Source organism: Heterocephalus glaber, unplaced genomic scaffold (genome assembly GCF_053883595.1).
Source record: "Heterocephalus glaber isolate CG9 unplaced genomic scaffold, H.glaber_assembly_v1.0 deba00001457, whole genome shotgun sequence".
NCBI lineage: Eukaryota > Metazoa > Chordata > Mammalia > Rodentia > Bathyergidae > Heterocephalus > Heterocephalus glaber.
In genome coordinates this window covers 22,605,215-22,626,557 of record NW_028258305.1, presented here as the reverse complement: position 1 = coordinate 22,626,557, position 21,343 = coordinate 22,605,215, and the positions used below count along the sequence as shown (strand labels likewise).

General features: G+C 46.3%; 1 protein-coding gene across 3 annotated transcripts in view; it reads left to right on the top strand.

Annotated features, from left to right (window-relative positions):
• Prkce (protein kinase C epsilon) overlaps positions 1-16,068 on the top strand; it is a 511,185-nt gene extending 495,117 nt beyond the window's left edge. For all 3 annotated transcript variants that reach the window (XM_087216080.1, XM_004839392.4, XM_004839393.4), the window contains one exon: positions 12,795-16,068. In XM_087216080.1, the coding sequence (XP_087072206.1) occupies positions 12,795-12,941 (147 nt within the window). In that variant the 3' untranslated portion in view covers positions 12,942-16,068. The remainder of the gene's footprint in view (positions 1-12,794) is intronic.
• The last annotated feature ends 5,275 nt before the right edge of the window (positions 16,069-21,343 follow it).

Below are 21,343 nucleotides of genomic sequence, written 5' to 3'. Positions count from 1 at the left end.
GCCCAAGATCAGCAGTTGGCACCATGTGGTTGTTCCATTAAGGGAGGGGCTCGCCTGCCTTGTGCGCAGGTATGTTCCCAGCACTTGGTACCCTTCCTGGCTCACGGCAGGTGTTCATCTACATTTGTGAATAAATGAATTCTCGAGATCTATAACATTTGTCTAGAAAATATTTCCCAGATCCATCTCTAAATTCTCTTCTCTCCTTTTATGGCCCCAGACTGATTCCAGTCTATGCCTGGAAATTTGGGGCAATTAGATCCTGCATTAGGAAACCTGAAATCACTGCTGAATGGTGAGAGAAGGTGGATGACCTCAACTTGACACGAGAGGCGCATATTCGAATGTTTGCAATTCCTGTTTTAAAGCCAGCAGGCAACACAATAATAAATCCCAGGCCAAGAGAACTGATCTCTATCTAGAACATTTTCATAAATAAGGCAAGCGGGGGCGGGGGGAGGGGCGGTTGGCTAGTGGAAGAATATGACCTTTGCCAGGACCATCCTGGAAATGTCTCCTTTGGCTACCAAAAATATCCCTGGAATCGCTAGGCCCTAACAGCTATTAACAATGACACTACTTGAAAAGTGGATTCTAAGTGAAGAGGGGCTGCACCAGTAGAAGCAGAGTGAGGGCAGGGTGGCCACCGTTTGCCTGCCTGCTTGGAGCTGGAGACTCAGGCTCCCCAATGCACCCAGCTTGGATCCTGCTGCTGCATGTCCCCTTGCTCAGCAAGATCAGGCCCCAGGCAAGCCAAGTCAGGCAGGGGCTGCCTTCTCCTCCTAAGACTCTATTCCTGGATATCCATGCTGTGTTTCCTACATCATGTTTGGTCTTTGGACCCCCTGAGACCTGTTTGCCCTTTTTCAGGGTTCACCCAGTGTAGGTTGTCAGATCACTTTAATGAGTCAGATGCAGAAAAAAAAATGAATGAAGCACAGAATAGATGAGGAGAGAATAGAACAGGCAAGGAGAGGATAGAATGGGATGGGATTGAGTATTAGAGTGGAATACAGAACTTTTCCCAGGTAGTAAAGTAGAGTTTGCTGAGTTTTCTTGGGGGTGCTGACATGGGTTAATGTGCACTAGCTCATACATAAAATATATTTCTTACTTTTGTTCATAATATAGCATCTCTAAGGGCTATGCCCTGTTGCACCCCTGATGTCTAAGAAATGACCCCAAAAGGCCTACTGGGGATGGTGGCCTCATGAACTGTGGGGTGTGTGGAGCCAGAACACAATCATTTGTTTTTAATGCAGCACCACTGTTGGCAGCAACCACTGAACTAGAAGCCTGTGCCAGGCAGAGTGCTTCACAGGTGCATGCAGATGGCTGCACGGACGCCTCTCAGCAGCTCATGGAGGGCAGGATGGCACATGCCAGGGAACCCAGCCTCCGGGTCAGAAAAGCTGAACTCATGTCCTGACTCTGCCTCGCCTGGCATGGGCAAGCTGTATAACACCTTGGAGGCTGGTTCCCGTCGTCCCAATAATGGGGATGTGGCGAAACTGGCCTTCCCTTGGGGGTGGGTGTGAGGTGTGTGAGTCAGATGTCCAGGCACTTCGTGCAGTGCTAGCACCTGGCCAGGTCTCCAGCTAGGAACTTTACTGGTTTTTTCCACAAGAAAAAACGAAGGCTGTCCCTGGCATGTTACTGGGTGGGAACCCAAGGCAGATGCCACACGGAGCTCACCTAAGGGAGAAGACAGTCCCTAGCTGAGACATCATCACAGCCAGTTTCAAGAAGTGCCAGGAAAGAAAAGCATGGGGATGAGGGAGGTCAAGGTGTACGAAGGACCTTGGTTCCCAGGAAAAGTTTCCCTTCTCACACAGCTGCACCAGACCCTTGTCTCATGGCAGGTTTTGGAGCTCCTTTGCAGCACTGAGAAGGGGAATGAACCCACTCTGGCTCTCATTTTTGCTCTTGGAGGGCGGCAGGCTCAACTGCATGGAGGAAAGAAACCTGGTGCTCTCTGCTGGGCTCCAGGGATGGTTAGTCAGCTAGAGGGGAGCTTGCAAGGCCAAGCTGGGCTGGGCTCTGTTAGTGACAGAAGCTCCAACAGGACTACCTTGTCTAGTCAAGGGTGCCTGCCTTGCTAGGGTGCCAAAACTCAGGGGCCACCTAGATACACCTCTAGGCCACTTATGAATTCCAGACTGGGTAGTGTCAGTGTGTACTATAAGGACTGTGAGGACTCATCCGTGATCATGGGGCCCGGATGACCTTTAGCTGGAATTTAGGCTTTGTATTTTTGTTAGTAGAGTTTAGAGTCAAACATTTGGAGCCCCAGCATGCCTAGATGTGGACCAGGGCTGGGCTGGGAAGGCCTTCAGAACCACCCAGAATGATGTACTCACCAAGAAGAATGGGGAAAAGATGGCCCTGGAGCTAAGATGTTTGGTTTTCCTGCATTTAAAAGAGCTCTCCAGAGCTGGGTGTGGTGTGCACACCTATAATCCCAGCTACTCAGGAGCCTAAGGCAAGAGGGTCACAAGTTCAAGAGTAGCCCAGGCAACTTGGTGAGAACCTGTCTCAAAGTAAAATTTTAAAAGGGCCAAGGGTCAGTGGTAGAGTGCTTGCCTAGCATGCATGTGGCCGGGCTTCCTTCCCAGGTGAGAAAAAGATCCCTCTTCAAAGAACCTTAGATAGATACTCAGACTACATCTGGGGAACTTTCCCCAGCCAGTTTTCTATTGAGACCGGGGGGGGGGGGGGGGGGGGATGCTCCTTTCTGGGGACCCCTGTGACCCAAGGGCTGTGTAAGCAAAAGGATACAATTCAGATTCTGGAAAAACTTCCCAGGTCTCTCTCCTCTATGTGGATTCCTTAGGGAGGATTTTTGTACCAGAGAAAGTCAGCACCTTTATTAGGGGAAATGTTTAAATTGGTGTTTTAGGGTTTTGTTTTGTGCCGCTACGAGTTGAATCCAGGATCTCAAGAATGCTAGGCAAGCACTCTGCCACTGACCACATCCCCAGCCCTGAATCAGTTCTTAATTTAATAATTTCTTAACTTAAAATCTGTAAGTAAACTTTCCCCCCAGGAAAACCCAAATGTGTCCCCACACATAACTTACTTGTACTGTATGGCACAATGTTTGTGGAACCCTGAAGCCTCTCCTCGAGGGTAGGAGTCAGCATCCTGCAGCCAAATACATCCTATACTGTTTTTGTGCAGCCCACCATTTCTTTCAATGGCTTAAGAAAAATGCTTTATGACACATGAAAAATACATGAAATTCTAAGGCCAATGTCCATAGTTTTTGTTGGGACCCCACTGTGGTCGTGATACAGGGGTGGGGCAAGGGTGGGAATTCCAGGTTAAGAAACCTTTGGGTTCTTCATTTTTGCTTAAAATAATTGGGCCATAAGTTAAACAGGTAGAAGCAGGCTAAACCCACAATACATGAGGACCATGTTTCCTGCTTCTATGGGAGCAGGAGGCACCCAGGGGTTGAGTGTTGGGTCTTCCTTTCCTTCTGGAGGCACCCAAAAGTGCACTCCCTCCCAACCGTTGAGGGATTCCCTGGAACAGGTATTTGAATTCGTGTTTCATAGCAATCTGCCCTTCCCTACATTGGAGACCCCCAGCTAATTCATGGACAGTTGTAGCCAGGTGAACTCCTTTGATCACTGAAATCTTTTGAGTGTAAGGGAGGAGATAGGTGTTAGCTAATAACTGGAAATAGAGTTGGCTGTTATCTTTTCTTTTTCCAAATTAACTCTTCCAATGGAATTTGTTAAAATATATTTTTTATAGCTTAGCAAACAGTAACAAGGGGGGAGGGGAAGAGAGGAAATTGGTTGAATTCTAGTGAACAGCTGACCTGGCAGAATTCAACTGTGGTTTACTTGATCAGAATGGCTGGTAGTCTGCAGGAATGTGGTCCATTTTAAGAAATATAATAGTGGGCCAGGAATTTAGCTCAGTGGTTTCGCCGCCTGCCACACAAGCGCAAGGACCCGAGTTCAATCCCCGGTACCAAAAAAAAAAAAAGAAATATAGTACTGTATACAGACTGCCCTGGGAGTGAAGTAGCTTTCCCCTGGAAGCAGTTTAGAAAGGAACCACCAGATTGTGGGGAAGAGCATGCAAGAACCAGTGGAGGCCACTGGGACCCTCCCTTTCAGACCAAGGATTGGCTGAGAACTACCTTGAAGCTAATCATTTGTCCTTAAAAAGCAAATGGATCTTTCTTTTCTTTTCTCCTAAAAAGTAGAAGTAAGTTCACAAACTGGAGGATTGTGTGACCCATTCAGCTAAGAGAGTGATTTTTTTTTTTTTGGTACCAGGGATTGAACTCAGGTCCTTCCACTTTCGAGGCAGGCAGCAGAACCGCTGAGCTAAAAGAGTGATTTTTGAAAAAAATGAATTGGCAACACTTGAAAACCAGGAGATTTAATGTGAAAATGCAACTGGGGGCATTTCTGGGTCTGTGTCCCTGGTGGGGAGTGCCCACTGGGGAGGCGCATGCGCCCCAGTTTGCCTAGCTCCATGGCTGCAGTCGACTCAGACTCCCCAGTAACAGACACACAGCCCCCACTCACTACAGAGAAAAGGAGATATGTACTCAAAATAAAACCCATCTTCTTCCACTCTTCCTTTTTGTTTTTCTTATCTTGCCTTATTTCAGAAAGTTTAAAGATGGCCCACCAGGATATACCAACTGCATATTATGAATGTCCTGTCAGTGAAAAGAAAAAAAGAAAGATCAGGCAGGGAAAAAAATAACATTCTTTTGGGTGGCCACACGTGGGGCTCTTTGAGCAAAGACTGATTAGTTCTAGATTTAATGGACATGGGAGAGGCAAGCACTCAGGTTGCTTGGGTGAAACAAATAACTAACATCAAATAGAAATCTCTCCCTAAAGGGTCATCCTAGAGCAGTATTGTGCGTCATACCCCTATGTTTGTGATCCATGTTAAGGAGGAAACAAAGGTAATTTACCCTATGCCGTGTTCTGTTCTCACCACTTGAATGTATTATTTAATTCATAAAACAAATATGTAGGGAGGACTACTAATGTCCCCATTTAATGGATGAGAAAATGGAGACATAGACTAATTTACCCAAGGCCAGAAGGATTAATAATTGGAGGACCAGGAATGGAATCCACATGTTGGGGCTGTAAACATGTAGGCCAAACCACTTAGCTGCACTACATCTCAGAGGGTGACATTTAAAGAAACCAGTGTGATTATCCAGTAAGCTGTCCGATGTCTCATTTTATAAAAAACCATATAAAATAAGGAAGGAAGGAGTGAAACAGAAGGAGTGCCAATATAGAACATGAACTTGAAAGGAAGCTAAATCTAGAACAACTATGGGCTCCTAAACAGGCTTTTAGACATCAAAAAGGCCTTCTGAAACTGATAAGAAAAAAGAAGACAGATATCCACCACTCCTTTACATAAACTCAACTAGACTATACATCAGAATTACTCACAGAGCTTTAAAAAATTATCGAGGCCCAGAACCTACCCACTGGAGATTCCAGTTCTCGCAGTCTGGGGCAAGGCTCTGTAGAACTGTGTTTGGTTTTGATGCACAGCCAGCATGAGAACCATTGTGTTAAACAATGACAAAAAAACAAGGCTGTTATTTTACCTCCAAAGAGAAATATCTTCAAAATTCAAAGATTAAGGCAGTAATCACTAAGAGGGAACTGAAACCCAAGACAGATGAATGAATTAATTACATTTAATATAAATTACTCGGGGACTCCTACTCCATGCCCAGGCCAGATCCAGAGCGACCACACAATCTCTGGGGATGGGCCAGCATCATGCTTTAACTCCTGCAGGTGATTCTTCTGTGCAGCTGAGGTTGGGGTTCAGGGCCCAGGTTACTGAAGAATCTTCCATGTGATTTGGATGTGATGAAATAAACCAATAAAACCAAGTAATAGGAGACAGATTGTCTCTCAGTACTTAGAAGTAAGGGAAATGTGGATCTGGAATACTTTGAGGTTGGTGTTATTAAAGCAAGTATCTAGAAAATGTTATGAGAGATTAGTTATTTTGATGTTAGAGGGAAATTTAACTTCACAAGTAGTAGAGAACTGTTGTGGGCATTTGTATCCCTATTCTAGTGAAGCAATTGAAAGTCTTCCTGATATCATCCTCATGAACAAGATGAAAAACTTGCCCAGGGTTGGTGGATTCTCAGTGGACAACCATACCCCACAGAGAGATGCTGGGACATGATATCAGCCTCAGAGGAGACTGTTTGCAGAGGCCATGTTAAGTGTGTCCTGAACAGTATTTTTATAGGTCTCTTAATAGACTGGAGGTGTGCATGCCAATCACATTTTAAAATGACAAAAAGCTGCAGGATGTAGCAGTAAAATGGATGACAGATTTACAATAACATTTGCGTAGCATTTTGGAGTTTATCTGAGCTTTATCTGTATGTTCTTATAACCCTTGAGATAGAGTCTTGCTAATTCATTAAGTTACCCAGGCTGACCTTGACCTTTCTGTCCTCCTGCCTCAGTCTCTTGAGTGCTGGGATTATAGGCATGCACCACCATGCCCACCTGATATGAACAGTTATTGGTTAACAAAGGTATAAAGGGGAAGAAAGGATAAAGGATTATGTTTAGAGAAATTTCTAACTTGAATTAACCTGAAACTTTGGTCCATTCCTGTTTAGTGATTTATTTCATTTAATTTCACACATCAGCGTATATGTATAGTCACATGTACTCTGTTTATTAGAATGTGCAAGTATAGAGCCAGGGATGTAGCTCAGTAGCACTGTGCCTGCCTGGCAAGCACAAGGTCCTCAGTTCAATCCCCAGTACCAAAAAAATACAAAGAATGTGCAAGTATAGTGAGCATATGTATAATGTATGTACAGATCCAGTTCACTGATGACCAGTAAGTATTCTGATTATTTAAATTCTTGCATTTTCTGTAGAATATTATATAAAGGAGAAAAGTAGAGCTTAGATAAGAATATTTCTAAGCTAGAAAGGATTTGGTGAGTGAATTAATGTCAAACAAATGAGCATTAAGTGTCTACGGTGTACACTGCTTTGCAGTAGGTACCTCGAGGGCTATGAGAGGGGAACATGGTGTACGTGACGTATTAGAAATGGCCAAAAGCAGGATACAGGCAGTGCCAAGGAACTGGAAGAAGGGCAAGGTGTTTTTTGTCTGTTTGCTTGCAGTGCTGGGGATTGAACCCAGACCCTACCACTGAGCCACACTTCCAGCCCAGTGACTGGCTCTTTGGAGACACAGCATGGCTCATACTTCTGGCCATACCCACATGGCTCTGGAGGATCCCAGCTTAGGGTCAGTCTTTTACCTAGGCTCTTGCTGTCACTTGTAGTAAGCAGCAGGGAAGGGGAAGAGGAGATCAGGTACCAGCAAGGCGGTTATGTGAGAGCCAGTCCCATGGATCTGCTATAAGATCAAGGAGTCTTCTTGGTGCTTACAAACAAAGCCATCTATTGATCTTCTGGTAATCAGACAAGAGATAGCAGGAAAAAGCCACTGGCTCCTCCAAGAGTTTGTGTTTATGGCTCCAGTACATGAGGGTGGGATTGAGTTCCAGTAGCCGGCCAGTAATTGAGTGTTCAGCCACTCCACTTGGTGCTGGAGACCAAACGCTGCCACCCAGGCAGGGGCTGGAGGCCTTATGTATAAGGTGGCCCCAGGACCTTGCTTCTGGGATGCCATCTCTCAGCAGGATCTGGGGAATTTGAAATGATTCAATAGTTCTGGCTCTGTCTCCCTCCCCCATGCAGACACCAAGGATGGGCCCTTCCCTGATGTCAGCCTCAGGTCTCTAAATCCAAGACCTGAGCTCTGAAGAGATGCCAAAGGGAGCAGGAATGCTGTTTGCCCTTACCTCCAACCCTGAGGGTCAAAGACATACCTACCAAGTCCCAAAGCACGTTTCTCTTGATGGAATTTCCCCATGGTTAAAACTGTTTTTGTTTCTATCTTGTGCTGCAATTAGAGGACCTTTATGCCTGAAACACTCAAAGACACTCCGTTAATTAGGCCTACGCTTCCTGTTTTGCCAGCCCCCGGGGGTGTACCCTGCTCTGGGCTGTCTCACTGCAGACCTTCCTGAGCCAGACCTCAGCCTCCTCTCCTCCCCTCACCTCTGCTTCCCCAAATGAAAAAGCTCTGTCAGGACAGCAGCCACTGGCGCTGAACCCAAGTCACTCTGCTGGCTCCGGATACAGTAGCAGCAAGAGAGGTGCATCCAACCACTTCTTCCAGCAGATAGCTTGAGTAAACAGTACGTGCTGGGCTGGGAGAGAAAGCTGCGTTCATCCCAGTCCCTGCCTGCATGGAGCTCACAGAGCAGGCAGAAGGGACCCTCACTATATGAAGGGATGTGGTAAGAGGTCAGGAGGAAAGGTGAGGCACCTATCAGATGTTTGGCTCAAGCCACCCTCAGAGGGACAAGAAGGAAGGACAGACACACAAGAGGTGAGCAAAGGGAGCAGACATGGGCAGAAGGCAAGGAGGAAGTGGGAGACCCTGGCAGAGGAGCCAGAGGTATGAAGCTCGTGGCTCAGTGGTACCAGGGAGGTGGGCAGAGGCGAGATCATGGAGGCCTCGGGAGCAGGTGAGATAGAAACTCAGAACTTTATCCTATGAGCATTGAGGCACCATAGAAGAATCCTAGTCCCTGGAGGTAGGCCCCAGCTCCACACTAGTTCAGGACTTAGAGGCATACAGGGGAATATAAAAGCTCAGTCTCCAGCTTCCAGCAGCTCATCGACAAGCACATCACAGGGACTGTGCTGGGTAACACAACCAAGGCTACGTGGCAAGTGCTCAAGGCACACGGATGCTAAGATTTGAGGAGAGCAGGAATTTAGTTCCTGGGTACCCACTCCATGTCAGGCCTGATCATCTAACACCTGGCTTCTCATTTTGTATTCAAGGTGACCAATAGGGCATCTGTTTCCACCCTCTTTTTACAGATGAAAAGACCAAGGTTTACGGAGTTTGACCTCACAGAGTGCTATGATTGGGGAGGGAAAGTACCAGGGCAGGAGTTCAGCCAGTGGCCTTTCTGCTACCCCATGTAACTTTCCCCAAGTGTGAACCAGGGGCTATGGGGACAGCTTCATGGAGGAGGGAAGGATTGCAGCTGGAATGTTCTTCTGTTTCCCCAGAGTCATCTCCCAGGCTGTGCAGGGCAGGCTAAGAGGCTGGCATGTAGGCATTAGTGGGGTGACCGGGGATTGGGATATACAGTGTCTCTGAGTTTATCCATTGGAACTGTTGAGTTGAGTCTCATGCCTGCTCCATGAGGGGACAGCAGCGGTGCAAAGAATAGTAGCAGTGAGGGAAGGATATAATCTTAGTCCTTTCCAAATTCAGGGATGCTATGCTGCCTGCATACCAGTGCTAGGGGACAGTCTGCCTTGGGAATCTCTAACCAGAGTCAGGAATTTCACACAGTGGGGATGTTGTGATTTGAATTAGAAATGGATAACTGACATAGGGCAGGGGCCAAGTTGTGCAAGGGCTTGGGTGAGCCAGGCCCGCCAAGGTCAGAACAAGTGGCATACCCTCTCGAGTACCACAGGTGACTCGGGACCCCTGAAACCCAGACCTAAATGGATCTCTAAGCAAGCCCACCATAGAACTGGAGGTCTAGGAAGGGTATACCTAGTCACATTGACCAAGCCTAGTTCACTCATGCTCACTCAATAACTTGTGAAATTTGGGCACTGGAAACCAGTTTCTATCTAATGGACACTAATGGCTAAAGTCTGAAGCAGAAACAATCAAGAAAACAGGGAAAGCCAATGCCAGAGAGCTTATGGATTTTCAAGAATCTTCATATACATGCTATCCTTGAGCAAAGCGTACCAGGAAAGAGGGGTTCCTGCCCTAGAGAATTCCAGAGACCTGCTTTTCACGGCCCATCCTTAAGGATGGTACTAGTGGACTTTCCCTTCTGCCCATTCCTTGTCTGTCTTCTCCACCCTGCTGCCACCCCCTCCTATCCCCTCTGCTCCAGCCCCAGTGTGTGTGCCCCTTTGTTGCCTTTGGGATGACACCTGGTGCTTCTGGAGTTGCTGCCGTACCTCCCCACAGCATCCCTGCCTCTGGACTCACTTCACCCAACACAGCTAATCCACCCCTCCTTCCATAGAGAGCTTCAGAAAAGACCTTAAAACTCCCTTTCCTGAGCCACCACCCTCCTACTGTAGCATGCATTGCTGCGGGGATGCTTTGTGGTTCTTCTCTGAAGTCTCACTCAGCACAGGGCCTCCTGTCCCAGGCCAGTCATCCTGCCACAGGCCACTAAGCCATTCCTGAGCTTTTCCCATCTCAAGGGTCAACATGATGTCCTGCAGCTGCAAGTCCTGCTTCTGGGAGTCCTTTGGGTTTTCTGTCACCCTGCTTCCTCTTTCCAAGGTTCCTGAGACCTGAAATACTCAGCTTACTCCCAGAGAAGAAACACCAGACAGGACTGGTGTGCTGAAAAACAGGATGGCTGCTGCTCTGTGCTGTCTGATTCCAAATTCAATCTGGGGCTACTTAAGACAGATCCCCTGCCCATGGTATCCACTCTTCCCCAATCCACAGCTCTCCCCCACCAGCTTTGCCTATGGCAGAACTTTCTGGCTTTATTTTGGCTCAATGGCTTTTCTTAATGTCTCCTGGTGGTTGAATTTGACCTTTTGGTGTGCCTTCCCATTTGTCCAGTATATGAATTTCCAGACCTTCCACCCTGTAGGAGGCATCATGCTGAGATCTAGATCTGAGTTCCAGGTTTGCCTTTTCAGGCTCTGTTCTTTCTTGATTCTGGCCAAGCCACCAAACATCTTTGAACCAGTTTCCTCTACTGTAAAATCAGGATCATAATACCTACCTGTCAATAGGGTTCAGACAAGGGAATGAATACGAAGATGCTTTGTAAACCCTGAAGCAGCACTTCCCAAACTGCTCTGCAGAACTCTGCTCTCAGGAGAGATGTTAGAAAACTACTGGGGGAGCTGAAAAGAGTTGATCTCAAGTTTGAGGAAGGCTAGCCGAAACAAAGTGGGCCCAGTTTCTATGCTCTACAACTTCTCAGTGACTTTAATTTGCCATGTGCATGACAAGACAGAGAAGAGATACAGCTTTGACTCAAAGCCACTTTATTCATGGGCTACTTATTGATATCTCCTAGGTTACTGGTTCTCACAGAGCATAGAGTATATTAATATTATTTCTCCTACAAATAGTATTGCTGATCTTAGCAGGGCATGGTGATACACACCTGTAATCCTAGCACTCTGGGAAGCTGAGGCAGGAGGATCACAAGTTCAAGCCCAACCGAGGGAACTTAGCAAGACCCCATCTCAAAATAAAAAAGGCTGAGAGCATAGCTGATTGTAAAAGCCCTGGGTTCACTGTCCAGTCCTGGGGGAAATATTACATTGCTAACCTTTCCATAGGATATACTCCCTCATCCAAGTTATTCATCCCGGGTAGTACCAGTTCATCAGTGTCTTTAAAAAAAAAAGAACTGCTGGACACCTCCGGTCTTCCCAACGTTGTGCTGTGTACTTTACTGGGAGTGAGAGAGAGAAATAACGAGTGGCTAGTATTGAAGGCCTCACAGTGGGGCTCTAGTTTTACCTCCCACAATCCTGGGACTCTGCCCCAGGCATCTTGGCAAACCTGCTGTCCTATGTATACAATTTTAGTGTTCCTGCCTTTGTCCTTCCTGTCTCCCTGACAAGATGCCTTTTTCCCATCTCTACCAATACAATTGTACCCCATCCTTCAGGCCTTGTTCCAAGCCCTGACTTTCCTATGGAAGTTTTCCCAACCAATGCGGTATGTTCTAGACAGGCATATTGGCTCCCCAATGCAGCTGTAAACTCCTAAAGGCAGAGAGCATTATTTACACTTCCTGATTTTCTCCAAAACCCAAGATTTGTTTGTGGGCTGATTGATTGCTACTCTCTTTCTCCCTGCCACCCACCCCCCACCCCCACCCCCACAAACTGTAAGCCATACAGTCCTCCTCTGGGAACTTGAACTTCTAACCACTTCTTCCAGTCCTTCCGAATTGGGGGGTAACAGGTTTGCTCACTTCACTCAGGAGACACTAAGTGAAGCTCAATAAGTTTATTCCTTTTGTTCATTATGGAACCCAACATGACCTAGATGAGGTGTGTGCCTTTCAGGAGCTTGTGGGCTAGAAAAAGACATAAACGTATGGCAAGTCAGCATGCCGAGTGCAACGACAGTAATAGAAATGTGGGAATATAAACTCAGGTCCTGGTGAGCACAAGTAGGGGTCAAGGCAGGCTTCCCAGAAGATGATCCTGCCCCTGCCAATCCTCTGAGCAGACATGGCAGGGTTATGGGGTCTGGAGCACTGGAGACTGTGGGAGGTGGATTCTTGGGTCACAGGGAGGAAGGGCTTGATGCCCGAGGCTTATGGCAGATGCTATGAGTGGATGTGAGATGGGAGCTGTGCATCCTTCTCTCCCCAGACACACATGCACACACGCACATGCACATGCACATGCACACAGCCTGTGGGAATCCCACTTCCCTGCTTTTCCATCATCCCCACACACCCCTTCTTCCTTCTCACCTCAGCTCATTCCTTCTCTCCTCCTCCGCTGTCACCTCCTGGTCCTGGGGCCATCCATCGTTGCCTCATTGGGACAGCCCTGTGTCTGCTCCCAGTAGCTGGAGGCTCACTTTGGCGAGGGGCTGGTCCCCTGGATGCCCATTCCCCATGGGGGTCTCTCGGAAGGGAGGTCAGCCTTGACTCAGGGCTTTCTCTTGTCTTCCTACAGAAAACCAAAAGAGATGTCAATAACTTTGACCAAGACTTTACCCGGGAAGAGCCCGTACTCACGCTTGTGGATGAAGCGATTGTGAAGCAGATCAACCAGGAGGAATTCAAAGGCTTCTCCTACTTTGGTGAAGACCTGATGCCCTGAGAAGCCACTTGGGGTTGGCTTTCCCCACTGCTGCAGGGAGGGTGCTGAGAAGACCCCATGTTCCAGAGGCTCAGAAGGTCCAGAACTACTCCTCTTCCCAGAGCCCCATCCCATGCCATTCTCTATTTATTGCATTCCCTTCCCCCACACCACCTCTTCTCCCACCTCCTGGTGACCAGAAGGCACTCTTGGGTCTTGCCTCACTGGGAATACAGACTGGAGTTGGGTCAGCAGTTGGGTGTCTACACTGCCAGGGTTGAACTGTGTGTGGCAAGCCTCGTTCCACTCCATGGGGGCTCCTTGCTGTGAAGCAACTGCACTTCTTTCACTACAAAGCAAAAAGGAAAACATCAAACAAGAAGACTCTGGCTTTCCCATTGGATGTAGAATCCTGACACCTCTGCTTCTCGTTTCTTCTGTCCCCTTGGCCTGCCATCCCTGCCCTTCTGCCCAGGAGAAGAAGAGACTGCCACCTCCTCCACATGAGGGCAGGTGCCCTTGATGGAGGGGACCCAGGAGACACATGGGTTGGCAAGCTGCGTCGGTTTGCTCTGGAATAGCTCATTCTGGCTTGCTTTGGTGTCCGCTTTTGAGCATGCCAAAGTCTTACAAGTTTGTATCTCATGGAAGAAATCATTTTTGTGGAAAAAATAATTTTGATTTTTGAACTTCATTAACATTTGAAAATGTATTATCAAAATTAGCTAATTGGCCAAAAGATAGAAATTCCAGTATGAATACAGGTGGATATTAAAGGGCTAATATACAATGAGAATCCAGTCGTCCAAGATGAATTCTATCAATGCTTTAGTGACACATGAGAGCTGGTTGAATTGAAAGAAAAGGAAACAAGTAGCGCTCCTCATTATTACAGTTCTACCTGAATACAAAGGCCACCATAGCAATGGCCAGGACCCTAGGGTTCTAGCAAAACTGAGTTCCCAGTGTTGTCCTGAGTTCCTAGCATAAATGCTATTTATTTTCTTCAGCAATGTGTTATTTTGCGCTCTTCTACAAAATGGTAGTACTACTGTGTTGTGATTTTTAAACATTAAACATTTAAAGTTAATTATGAAGTGTCCACTTTGAAACAAGTGGAATGAGACTTACCGTGCATTGGGTAGAGGGTGTCAGGAGCCCAAATGGAACAGGTTTGCCAACTGACAGTGTGGCCAGATGTACTTGGAGTTTTATTTCCATGTGACATGCAGTGGCAACTCATGTGGACACTACTTATGGACGAGATGTTACCTCTTGTAGATACACTAACAGTGTTACATTCTTTGATTTCCAAGGTTTCTCTGTGGCTTTGTGTGTATGTTTCCTGGAGGTCATTTGATTACCTATTTTACTGAACTGATTTAGCAGGGAATGGAATCCATTCCAGCTGTTGCACGTGGATTTCCCAGCTATCCCTAAATATATATACTTGTGAGTGGCAAAGTGGCACTAATGAAGCTTTTTGCCTTTTGTACATTTGAGATTTTTGTATATAGTGTTTGCTGCAAGGCCTGTGGAATTAATTCATTGAATATAGAGGTATCAACTGCTGCATGTTCAGGCATATTATAGAACTTTAGTCTATGAAAGAATAATTATAATAATGTCCAAGTGCAATACTCTATAAGTGTATTGGTTCAAGTTACCGAGAGATAGGTGTATTCTTTTTTTGGGGGGAGGGCTTATATTGTTTATTTCATTTTGTTGTATTTTAAAAGATGTACACATATATGTGTATTAAGCTATATTAAATTTCATGTATAGTTCCCCTGTGCTCTTTTATTCCCTGATTGAGATGGGGGACAGAAAGGATTTTTTTTTTGGTACTGGGGATCATCCTCGGGACCTTGCACTGGCGAGGCAGGTGCCGGAACCACTGAGCTAAATCCCCAGCCCCAGAAAGGAATGTTTTCAATTGTGGTTTTAAAGCTTGATCAGTGACTATTTCGAGCCCATAGAGTGCATCCCTATTTGCATCTGGCTGATCACAGCCTTTGTTACTAACGATGACATTCAGTTCTCTTTTGTTTTTATTTTTTTAAAACTCAGGTGTAATTATTATGTTCTTATGATGATTGCAAATATTAAATATTATGCTATATCAATCCATGTGTTTGGCATACCAGTGAAGTGATGAAGAATATTGGATTAATTTAATTTATCTTCGGTAACTTGACATACCAGGGGCAGACTATCTTCTGAAGTGGAGTACAAGCACAGAAACATCTTCACGGTGGCATCATCTCATTTTTTAGGGAGACACGACCATACGCCCAGCATACTCATGCATATTCTCAATCAACCCTCAATCAACACCTCCCATCTGTCTCTCCTGCTTCCTTCACCACTATGAACTTTGGACAACCAAGCCATCTTCAACTGCAATGCCAAATGGCCTTGTCTGAGGGCTTGGTGGTATTTGCATGGCTGTAGGGGTTAGGCTCTTTCTGCAGGACAACAGGCATCTTTGCTGGGAAGTCAAATAATACATTCCACCTGGGAGCTTAGGCCCCCTTAGCACGCAGAGCCTGTGGCCAGGGATGCTCCACTGACTCTCACACAGGCAGATTGCAATCCAGCCTAGACCTGTGGGAAAAGGCTCCTGTGTTCTTGAGTACTTATCTTTTCATTTACTAGGATTTGGAAGCAGACAAAACTGTTGCATTTCTGCCAGTTCTTTATAATCTTTCCAGCTCTCTCTCAATCTCTCTCTTTCAAAAAAAAAAAAAACAGTGGAAAAAATGCCAAAAAAAATATGAAGGATAGCTATTCTCCTGTGTTCTCTCATTATAGACTTTGAAGTAGAAACATAATTTTTTCCTCCAAAGGTGAAAAACTAACACATTCTTGCTTTATAAAAACAAAAGAAGGCTAAAATGTTACCTCTTTTTAAATTATGTGCAAAATAATTCTGGCTAAATATACAACATATTCAATTTTAAGGGTTTTATTTTGTGTTGTGATGCTTTATTTGTACATTTTTTTCCTTTCTGGGTGTAATTTTAATCTCTTGCCATTCATTAGTGTTATTTCATTGTAAACATTGTTGTGCCAAATGTACTGTATTCAAAAGGATGTGAATGTGTATTGTTTCAGAACCTAATAAATACAATGATGTTGAATCTTACTTCTCGGTGGCAAAGGGGTACCACTCAAGCTTTTTGTCTTTTGTAAATCAGAAATTCCCTAATCCAAAACCTAAACAGGTTTCAGCTTTTTCCTTCTTTGCATGTGTACAGGGGCTGCAAGTTTGTGCTTTCCCCTGACCTCCCTGCTTGTCTCTGTGTTTCTGGGGCCCCGCGAAGAGGCTTGAGGGGCCTGTGCAGATGGGGTGCAGCCCTGGCTGTGGTAGCATGGAAGGATAGCATCCTATCTCCCTCAGAGCACTGGGAGATGGCAGGGAAGCAAGCAGCCCTTGTGTTTTTGGCTCTGCAAAAAAGAAAATGCACCTCCTTGTAACCAAAGTCCACAAAGGCCTCCCCGGGACTCAGTGTCTGGCTTGTTGCTCAGAATGCTGAGGTTCAGGACACTCCTTGTAGGCTGAGATCTCCTTGAGTTCTGAGCTGACAGTCAGGCTCTTGGTTAGCTTGCACTTCCCTTCGCTCTCAGCCCACGTCTGTGGCCATACTGGTGACTCCTGGACCCTGCGGATCCCTTTGTCACTCTGGGCTCCTTTTCTATTCCACTCAGGCGGCCCTGGTGCTACAAGGCTCCTCATTCTCCTCTTTCTACCATACTGGCTTCTCAAGGACTTTTTTTTTCTTCTTTTTGGCAGTGCTGGGGATTGAATGCTAGGTAAATGCTGTACCACCGAGCTACACTCCCAGCCTTCAGAAATATTTGACATTCAATAAAGTCCACTTTTGAGTACATCAGAAATTCCAACTAGCCAAAATTGTGTTCATATGACTTGCATTTTTCCCCACATTTTTTATTAGTGCATATTGGCTATATTGATTAAGGAGCTTCATTTTGGCAGATCTGCACACGTACAGTACATACTTTAATTATTTTCCCACTCCCTCCTACCCTCACATGTTAGGGGAAGGCTTCAATATGTGTAATGTATTCTGAGGTGGTTTGCTATTTGGCATCCTAAGGGGAGGGGCTAGCCTAACATCCTTTCTCACAGAAGTGATTTCACTTTTTTTCCCTCTTGGGCCATGCTAGGCATGCACTCTGCCACTGAGCTATACCCTTACTCTACCCCCAGTCACTTCCATAAAGCCCTCCAAGGACTGTGGTGTGTCATTCTGCAAGCCCTGCTTCTGTTTTCATCTTGGCCACATTGCCTGCTGCCTGGAGATACAGGCAGGGATCTCCAGACCTACCCCAAGAAGGGCATGTTTATCGCGTATTTTCCTCTCTGATTTACCAACTCTCTCTTAGTGACCCAAGATGAAGCAAACTTCCCACCAGCTTGTCTTGTCTTACCATGAATGTAAGCAATTAGGAGAAGCGTGGAACCTCTAGAAGCAGAGAGCAGTATGGTGGGAGCAGGGCCTGGGAGACAATGGGAGATATGGCCAAGGAGAACATCCCTGTTGGGAAGAATAAATTCTAGAGATTGAATAACACGGGGATTTGGTTAATAATGTGTACTTGAAAAGTGCTAAGACAGAAAAAATGTTAGCACAAGCAAATGAGAATGTGAGAGGATGGATATATTATCTGGCTTGATTTAATCATTTTACAGTGTATATCAAAACATCACACTATGCGCCATAAATACGTGCAGTTTTTATTTGCCAATTATACTTTACAGCGGAAAAACTTAGGAAAAATGGAAGGAGCAGTTCCAGGCACTGGGAGTGCAGCTTAGTGGTAGAGTATTTGCCTAGCATGTGCAAGACCCTGAGTTCAATCCCCAGCACACAAAAAAAAGACTAGGAAAGTCTAACTTTTATTTGAAATCCTTTAGCCCGACGGTGATGTCACATAAGAAGCATGTTAGTATTCAGCTGTACCTGAAGGATGATCAGATGGGCCCATCTGCTCTAGAGACGGACAGCTGATCACAGACAGCACTGATTCAGAAAGCAGCTGCCCATGGGGCAAGTGCGATTGGCCTCGAACAATAACTGGAGGATTTGCTGTCAGTACTAAGGGCTAAAAAAATGAGTCTCTGGGGAAAAAAGATGGCTTGTTAATGAGGATAAAGGGTGTTAGGAAGGTGGGGCTAGTGGTGTTTGAGGTAAGTATATCGGCAAAAACATTTGAAGACAACTCTCATAAAGGAAACGAGATCAGAAATGCACATGTAAATCAAACTGCAATATCACTTCACATCCACCGGATGACTAAGTCAAAAGGGGAGACATAGGATATGGAACAGTGGGAACTTAAGAGTTTCTGCTTTGAGTCTGAAGTGCTACAAATACTTTGCAAAACTTGGGCAATATCTGCCACAGCCAAATATGTACACCCTTGACTCAACAGAAAGGGATATCAACCATAGGATAGGGCAGTGGTGGTGAACCTACAGCACATGTGCCACATCGGGCTGTCCATGTCATTGAAAGCTCTAAAAGGTTTGCCATCATTGGGATAAGAGAATGAACTGTGGAATATCCACACAATGAAACACTATATAGCCACAAGAAGGAATGATTCACAACTATATGCAGTGGCACAGAGGGATCTCATAAAATAAGGCCAGGGAGAAAAGCCAGCCTGGGAGCAGCACATGCTGTAGGATTCCCTTTAGTAAAGTACAAAGACAATCATTGCTACTAGAAACCAGGACAGTGGTTACTCCCACAAGGAGAGGCGGTGGTGACTAGGAGGAGACACAGAAGAGCTCCACAGAGCTAGTTCTGTTGTTTTTCCTGAGCTGGGAGCTAGCAAACAGGTGGTTTCACTTTATCACAATTCACTGACTTTTTTCTTACAATTTGTACTTTTCTGTATGTGTGTTGTTATTCTTCAATAAAAAAACTGTGTGCCCACCCCATCTAGCCTGACCTTGTGCTATGGCCTGAATGTAGTTTGTTCCCTCTGAAACTCTCAGTGAAATGAGTTTGCCCCGGTGGCAGTATTCAGAGGTGATCAGGTTGTCATGAAGGATGACTGCCTCTCAAGCAGTAGTGAATTAATGCAAGTGTGGGTGGTTGTAGAGAAGCCCAGCCCTCCCACTTTCTGTTTTGCATGAGCTTACTTACCCTTCCGCCTTTTGCCAAGCTATGATGCACTTGCCAATGTCGCTGCTGTGCCCTGGACTCCCACCCTCCAGAAGGTGAGCAAAGTAAACCCCTTTCCATTATGAGTTGGTCTTGGGTATTCTGTAACAGCAATAGAAAACGGACCAAGATGCCTTTCCGCTTAGGGATGACACCTAGGCTGCACCTGTGCCTGTCTGTGTGCCTGTGCTGGCCCAAGGTATCTTGGCTGCCTAATTTCCATCTGTAGCCTACTTCGGTGGCTGGAACAGGGTTCTGTGTGCTTTGGTGGGCCCTTACTCTGAGGCAGTGTCACAAAAAGCTGGGACTTCACAGAGCCTTCAGAATGGCCCCAAGGCTCCTCTGTGCTGCAATGGCTGTCTGAGAAGTGGTTAGGGAATATGTAAGCCTCTCCTTCTTAACATGATCCAGATCCACCAAAACCAAATGTCTGGGGCTTTGCAGCGCACACTAGGGAGTCCACAGGCAGTGAGGCTTGACTCCATCTCTTTCACCTGGTGCAAATTACAGTACCTGTCTAAACCAGTTTCAGTTTCCGTTGTGTGTAATGAGGATAATAAGACCTACTACCTCAAAGCCTGTCATGAGATGTCAGTGAGATAAAAAGGTCCCAGGCACAGTGACAGGTAGTATCGATATGATTCCCCGCCACAGGGTGCAGCGCCCCTCACTCCATCCACCCCACTCTCCTTCAGCGGGAGCCCTGCACTGTAGGAACATGTGTCTCGGCGTGACATGGGCAGCTAGCTTATCTCTTCTCTCTCTGACCCGTTTCCTCCCATCCCTTGCCTGTCCTGCCTTTCAACACTCCCAGGGGCACCAGACACCCACCACCCCCACTCCTCCAGTGAAGGACCCTCACTGGGGCAGGAAGGGGGCACAAGCATCAAAGATACATTTGCCCTTAGCAAATTTGCAACCAGCAGGGGACAAGTCAAATCTCAGGCAGTAAGGCAAACGAGACGAAGGGGCAGAGGAGGGCTTGGGTGTGCCTCCTCAAGGCAGACTTCCTGGAGGAAGCAGTGGTGAAAGGGCACTGCAGGCCGAGGAGGGCAGGGACAGGCACAGGGCAGACGGCCCCTTGGCTTTGCATGCCATAGGCTTGGGGCCTGAGCTCCAGGGCAGGACTGCAGCAGCCTCCACAGCCTTTCCCGGGGTGAGACAGTCAAGGGCCCAGGAATGGCTGAAAGTAGTTTGAGGACCTTTGTAGGTGGGGCAGTCGCTGAGAGAGTCCAGCCCACCTCTTCACTAAAGGCTCCTTGTCTTTGTGTGTGAGTTCATGTTCCATAGCCAACTGTCCCTCAGCTGATGAGATGAGGGAAGCGCTGCCTGAGGGATGAAGTCAGAACCAGGCCCATTCTGGGACCACCTTCCTGCTTTCCTCTCAGGCCTCTGCAGGGAGGGGTGGGGGCAGCGCCTACCAGGACTGCTCTGAGAAGCTCGGAGAGGCTGGTTCCCTGGGCACCAGGGCAGAATCCCCCATCCATGCTTCCTCCTTTAGGCCATTAATAACCTAAGTTTATTGTCTTCCGTGTGCCAGACGCTTTACTTCTTCCCATCCGAGAACCTACTTAAACCTCACAAAAATCACAAGAAATAGAAATTCCAATTCTCCCTATTTTATAGATGAGGAAACTGAGGCTCAGAAATTGTTTGGCACCCAAATTCCATAAGACTGTTGTATTTATAGGCCCATTCTATGGATAAGAAAAATTTAAAATTGCCCGAATTTTCAAAGCCACATCTGGCTGACCTCAGAGACCATACAAAAACTCTTTACACACACAACCATTCATTCACTCGCTCATTTACTCACTTATCCCACAAATTTTCATGGAGTTGCTACTATGTGCCAACCATTCACCTAGACAATAGTGAACCAAAGAAATAAAAGTCCTGCCTGTATATAATTTGCATGGAGTGAGGTGTGGACAGACAATATAAGCATTAATTGTGACTATTAAGTAAATTGCCAACTAATATCTTAGAAGACCCAGGCTGCCCCAAACATTTAAACAGTAGTATACGTGGAAAATAGGGCTAAAGTTTTTCATACTTATAAATCAAACTATGGTTAAATCTGTCCTAGCTTTGTCCCTTTAAAAGGACACATCTCCACCAACCTAAAAGGCCGGTTTGAATTTAGGGAAAGCTGGCCTTGCCTTCAGCCTCTTTCTACCCTGAGCCATGTCTCATACCACATGGACCCTGCCATCTTTGCGT